Below are 6,199 nucleotides of genomic sequence, written 5' to 3'. Positions count from 1 at the left end.
ATCTCACCTGAAGTGGGGGAGAGGAGGCCATGGGGTCTGGAAATGCCGCAGCTCATCCCTTCTGCATCTGTTGGGGAAGACACACACTAAGGAGAGAGCAACAAAGCAAATCCCCCCTCGGCTTCGACCCCTCCCTTTCTCAGCTACTGGCGCAAGTCTGTCCAGCACAGTTCACCTCCTCCACTCTTCTCGGGTTGTCTAGGCTGGTAGTTAAGATCCTGTCCCCAGCCCTGCCCTCGGTGTCCCCACCACCACCACCACCACAGAAGTGAAGCAGGTGGTGATAACCAGAGATAACCAGTGGTGGCACCTCACTTTTTGAACGCCTTCCCTTTTGACGCTTGCCTGACACACCTTACTGTCCACCTTACTGTCCTCTAGGCACCAGGCCTAAACATCCTTTTTAAACTCAGGCTTTTAAACTAAACAGTTCCATTATTTAAAGTAGTTGTAGCCTGAGATTTATTAAATGGCTAAAATCTTCTCTAAGGCTGAGGTCACGCACGCTAAATAATCCACTTTCCAACTGGATTTTGCCAGTCCACACAGTAAAAATCCAGTTAGAAAGTGCACCGCTGAAAGTGGACTGAAAGCAGATTGAAAGTGGATTATTTAGTGTGTATGACCATAGCCCAAAATGGCATTGGCAGTCGTGGGCTGGACCTGTGGCCACTATAATGTCTAGTTTGGCCCTCGTGTATTTTATAGTCGTTATTCATTTCCTATGCCAAAAAGAAGAATTGCTTTTATACCCAGAGGTGAAGCAGGTGGTGATAACCAGAGACAGGGCTTTTTCAGTGGTGGCACCTCACTTTTTGAACGCCTTCCCTTTTGATGTTTGCTTGGCACTTACCTTACTGTCCTCTAGGCACCAGACCTAAACATCTTTTTTTTAACTCAGGCTTTTAAACTAAAGAGTTCCATTATTTTTAATGGTCTGCTTGTAGCCTGAGAACTGCTTATGGACAGGAGCAGATTGGGAAGTGCAAACGGTCTGGGAGCAAGCCAAGCTGAGAGTTCCCTGTGGCGTTACAGGCCAGGACTCTGGGGGTCACTTAGCTCAGTGGTGCAAACGATGCGCATTAGCTGACCCACTGCTTCCTCCTGAAAATTGACAGAAGGAAAATACAACTGGTGAACTGATGCAGGGTCTAAACCAAGTGGCCCCTGAGCTGCTGGCTGGGGCTTGGCTCTGCTTGCTCCTGGACACCAGTCGCCCTCTAGTGGCCCACCAGGAAATTTCCCTGTGAGTTAAACAGCCAGTCTGCCCCATTCATGAATACTGGTTTAGGCTGCAGAAGGTTATTTTATGCTATCTTTATACCCTTGGCTTGTTTTTAATATTGATAACTCTTATATGTTACTGTCTTTATAAACGTATTATACTGATTTGTACTTTGTGAGCTGCCTTGAGTGGGGCTCTGGAGAGGCGGCATATAAATCTTTGAAATAAATTGAAAGTTTATGGTTTGGCTCATCTGATGATGTACGCTGGACTTGGTAAAGGCTGAACCTGGATTAGGGAGAGCCAGGTTCAAATTCTACCCTGTTTAGGGTTACCAGATGTCCTCTTTTTAGAGGACATGTCCTCTTTTTTTTGGTGTCCGTCCTCTATTGAGCCTTTTTAAAATAACTGAGGAAAAAGTCCTCTTTTGGGGTTGGAAGGTTAGGAATATTCCTAGTTGGTAGCCATTATCACAGCTTCAATAGTAGGGTTATTTAAAATGAGATCTGTCATAGTGATCACTCGTTTAAAGGAGTCAGTCAGAGAATGTGTCCTCTTTTTTCCCTTTCAAAATATGGTATCCCTAACCCTATTGCTTTGTTTATTGGATGTCCCATCCTGCTGACTGCATTGACTCACACTGAGTAATCCACCTTAAGTCTCTGCAAGAAAGGCAGACTATTAATACTGTAAATAAATCAAAATAAATAAATTCTTGCTCTTCCACAAAGCCTGCAAGGGGACCTTGGGCCAGTCAAAGAACCACAGAGTTGGAAGGGGCTACAGGGGCCATCTAGTCCAGCCCCCTGCCCAGTGCAAGTTCAGCCTAGAGCATCCCTGACAAGTGTTTGTCCAGCGGCTGCGTAAAGACTGCCATTGAGGGAGAGCTCATCACCTCCCTCGGCAGCCCATTCCACTGCTGAACTACTCTTACCGTAGAAATTTTTTTTCCCTAATATCCAGTCGGTACCCTTCCCTCCATAATTCGAACCCATTACTGCGAGTCCTCTCCTCTGCTGCCAACAGGAACAGCTCCCTGCTCTCTTCTAAGTGACACCCTTCCACATACAGCCGTGTCTCTCAGCCTAACCTTCCTTACAGGGTTTGTTGTGAGTCCAGGGCTCTTTTTGTAGAAAAAGCCCAGCAGGAACTCATTAGCATAATAGGCCACACCCAACAGCAGGAACTCATTAGCATATTGGGCCACACCCCTGATAGCACAGCTCATTGGCATATTAGGCCACACACCCCCATGTTACCAGAAGTGTGGTCATCCAGCCACACCCACCTTTTGCTTCTTATTCTGTTTACCTTGTTTGTTGTCAAAACCCAGGGCCTTTTTTGTAGCAGGAACTCCTTTGCATGTTAGGCCACACACCCCTAATATAGCCAATCCTAATAGATTTCTGCTGCTGGGTGTGGCCTATTATGCTAATAGGTTCCTGCTGGGCGTGGTCAACTTGGGAGCCAGCCGGAACTCCGTTCCTGTGCGTTCCTGCCCCAAAATAGCCCTGGTTGTGACGACAAGACTGGAGGGTAATAACACAAATCCACCCTGGGGTCCTTGGAGGAAAGCAGATTTAGGAGACTTGGAGGGCGACCCTGGACATCCAGGGAAAAGAAAGTTTACCTCCTTTGAGTCCCGATGCCGGCCGTTCCGAGAACAGCTCCACACACTCGCTGGGGAAGAAGCCCACCTGGGAAAGAAACAGGCAAACCGGAGTTGCAGTGTGTACACAAGAAAACAGGGGGGGAAAGCAGAAGAGCAGAAGAGCACAGCTCGGTTCCTGGCTAAGCAAACCGCAGCTTGCCATGGAGCAAACCCCCAAATGCTGCCACCGTTTAGCGCACACACACACCCAGATTAGCCTGACAAGTAGACAATGAACAGCATTACCAGGGTAGAGGAAAACAGATACTCTTCAGATACTCTTTATTTAGCCTTTATGACCTTTATATAACGACTGCCAAACTAGACATTACGGTTGGCCATTTAAGAGAAGACCTTGGCCATTTGAAAATGCTGCAAGGGCTGTTTCAGGGCCTGAAAAGACACGGGAGGGGGGGGGAGCAAGATTGCCTGGTTTCCCCCTCGCTATGAGCCCGATCAAGATTGGGCCTTCACAGCAATTTATCAAATGCTTCTCTAAAATGGCATCGTCAGCCATGGGTTAGACCTGTGGCCACTATGTTGGGTTGGCCCTGCTGTGTTTATACTGGTTATTCATTTCCTATGCCAAAAGAAGAATTGTTTTTATACCCTGCTTTTCTCTACCTTAAGGAGTCTCAAAAGGTGGTTTACAACCACCTTCTTCTCCTCTCCCCACAACAGGCACCTTGTGAGGTAAGTAGGGCAGAGAGAGTTCGGAGAGAACTGTGACTGGCCCAAAGTCACCCGGCAGGCTTCATGCGGAGGAGGAGCGGGGAATCAGACCCAGTTCTCCAGGTTAGAGTCTGCCTCTCTTAACCATCTGCTGCCAGGGGTCATTTCGTAGAAAAAGAGCTAGGGGGACTCATTAGCATAACTCATTAGCATATGCCACACCCCCTGACATCACCGGAAGTGTGTCATAAGGCCACACACCCCGCCCCCAATGAGGGGCCCGGCGGTGGACCTGCAAGGCCAGCAGGAGTGCAAGGAAGCCCCGCGAAGGCCCTCCCTGGCCCCAGGCAGGCAGGGGTGGGGAGAGGCGGGGAGGAAGCAACTTACCCTCCCTCTTCTCCTGCCTCCTCCTGGCTGAATGAGGGCCGGAAGCGGGGCGGCCGGAAGCGGGGGGCGGGGCTTCGTCATGTGCCCCGCCCCCCATACCTCACCCAGGGGAACTGCATTCCCCCGCGTTCCCCCCCGAAATGACCTCTGTCTGCTGCTCTTAACCACTACATCAAGCTGGCTTGAGAAGCTCTAGGGATGGGGCTGGGGGGGGGGAAGAGTTGTAGGAGACAAGAGGCACCCCATCCAGACAGAGAAGCAGCAGCTGTTGGGGGGTTTAGAGCATGAAGGAGTTGCACAACACAGTTCTGGCCCCAAAGAGGTCTTTCCTGAACCAATCCTTAAGCCCAACCTGGAATCCATGTTTTCCACGCCACCAGCTCCTGTCCTCCTTGGGGGGCATATCAATCACAGAGATGATGTCTCCAACCTGCACCGAACAGATAATTACCATTTTGTAATAAAGCAAGGTACCACATGGATAGACAACACTATGGATTTGTCCTGTTCTGCTAGCAGGCAAGGTCAAAGATGTATGCTTCACACAGAGGCTAGGCTGAATGTGGTATGAAGACAGTGCGTTCCCTAACCGTTCAAAATGTTTCAGATATGAGATCCTTCCAGCATCTAGCATTGTTGTCCCCCAATGACAGAAATGAAGTCACAAAGATTTACGGTTTACACAATCAGCTCATTGTGAAACTTCATAATCACCAAGTATAAATAATAACAAAACCCAAAGATCACATAAAACTGCACCAAGACTATAAACAAAGATGCATCATAGAAGGTCAGTTTGTAAATTCCAAAACATATCTAGTTCAAAGGCCCTCTGTTTGCAGGCCTGGCTGAAGTACATTTTGATCTCCATTTCTGCAGGATTATGGCAACTTTTTTCATCTCAGAATACGGGATGCTTTCTCTCTGTGGGGCCGGGTTTCCAACATCAAGGAGGGGCCTTAAGTTCTCCTGGAATTAAAACTGATTTCCAGATGCTAGAGATCAGTTCCCCTGAAGGAAATGACAGCTTTACAAGGGAGACTCTATGGTTTACCACAGAGTCTAGGAGAAATGGAAATCCTAGAGTGACATTGCATCCCTTCCCAAACTACACCCTCCCCAGGCACCGCCCCCAAATTGCTAGGAATTTTCCAAGCAAGAGCGGCCAGCTCTAACGTGGGAGTCAAGGGATAAAACCACAAATACATATAATAATCCATTTTTTTTAAATCAAGTTATATGTAACAATAAAATTCATTCATTCATATAATAATCCATTTTTTAAAAATCAAGTTATGAATTCACCCCATGGTTTAATCCAAACCAAACCTAAAACTCCTATTTCTACATCTCCTCTCACATGGTGGAAGGGATAATGTAATCACCAAACGGGGAGGTATTTGTGACTCTCCTTCATTGTGCAGGGGTTGGACTAGATGACCCTGGAGGTCCCTTCCAACTCTGTGATTCTATGATTCTATTCTATGATTCTATAGAATTAACAAGAAGCACAAGTGCCGAACAGATTCCACGCACCACAGGGCAAACCTAAGCAGAGGTAGCCCCTTCTGAACCCCTTTCATATTGAAAACCACTGGGTATTGCCCTTTTTCAGCTGGGAAAGAGAACAGCAATTCTCTGTTCTACTAAGCAAGCAGTGACCTCCTTGCAAAAGGGATGGGGCGATTACAGTGTGGCAGAGGTGGGGAGCCCGTGTGTCCACAAAGAAAACGTCATTCAGAGCCGCGTGCCCCATGGGGCTGAACGCACCTCAAAGGAGAGCTCGTCGGGTGCTTGCGCCGTGTAGCGTTTGACGACATGGGCGGCTGCGATGGCGGGAACATTGATAGAGGCTTCCTCGTTGACCAGCAGACGGTTGCCATGGTTATCGATCTGAAATTAAATGGGGCGGGGTGGGGTACGACTGAACAGACAGAGCCCGAGAATGCCCTGTGGGTAACATCTGGAAAAGGGCAAGATTAAGTGATGGCTGGTATCTGGGGCGGGTGGGGAGGGTAGGGAGAAGGGAAATGACCCATCTGGCTGGCACCACCTGCATGGAGTTGCCCCCCCCTCTTTGTCTGGCAAGGCCCTTGCACCTTTAACAAGTGGGAATGACATGAAATGCACGCGGGGCGTCTGCAGGATTGCCACAGGGCATTCTTGGCAAGCTCAGCTTGGCCTGCCAGTAGTCAAAATACCACTTGTTTCATGCAGTTTAATAGCTCAGTAATCTTCACAACCACCCCATAAAGGAGGCCAGT

At 48.4% G+C, this 6,199-nt stretch overlaps 1 protein-coding gene across 1 annotated transcript in view; it reads right to left on the bottom strand.

Moving 5' to 3' along the window:
• ARHGAP33 (Rho GTPase activating protein 33) overlaps nucleotides 1-6,199 on the bottom strand; it is a 60,686-nt gene that overhangs the window by 23,939 nt on the left and 30,548 nt on the right. The window contains exons 7-10 of the mRNA XM_015408578.1: nucleotides 5,706-5,828; nucleotides 4,288-4,365; nucleotides 2,856-2,922; nucleotides 8-67 (exon numbers count right to left, since the gene is read on the bottom strand). Of these exons, the coding sequence (XP_015264064.1) occupies nucleotides 8-67; nucleotides 2,856-2,922; nucleotides 4,288-4,365; nucleotides 5,706-5,828 (328 nt within the window). The remainder of the gene's footprint in view (nucleotides 1-7; nucleotides 68-2,855; nucleotides 2,923-4,287; nucleotides 4,366-5,705; nucleotides 5,829-6,199) is intronic.

Source organism: Gekko japonicus, unplaced genomic scaffold (assembly GCF_001447785.1).
Source record: "Gekko japonicus isolate JY-2015 unplaced genomic scaffold, Gekko_japonicus_V1.1 scaffold1388, whole genome shotgun sequence".
Taxonomy (NCBI): domain Eukaryota; kingdom Metazoa; phylum Chordata; class Lepidosauria; order Squamata; family Gekkonidae; genus Gekko; species Gekko japonicus.
The sequence above is the reverse complement of the archived record's forward strand: the minus strand, read 5'-3'. Positions and strand labels throughout refer to the sequence as shown.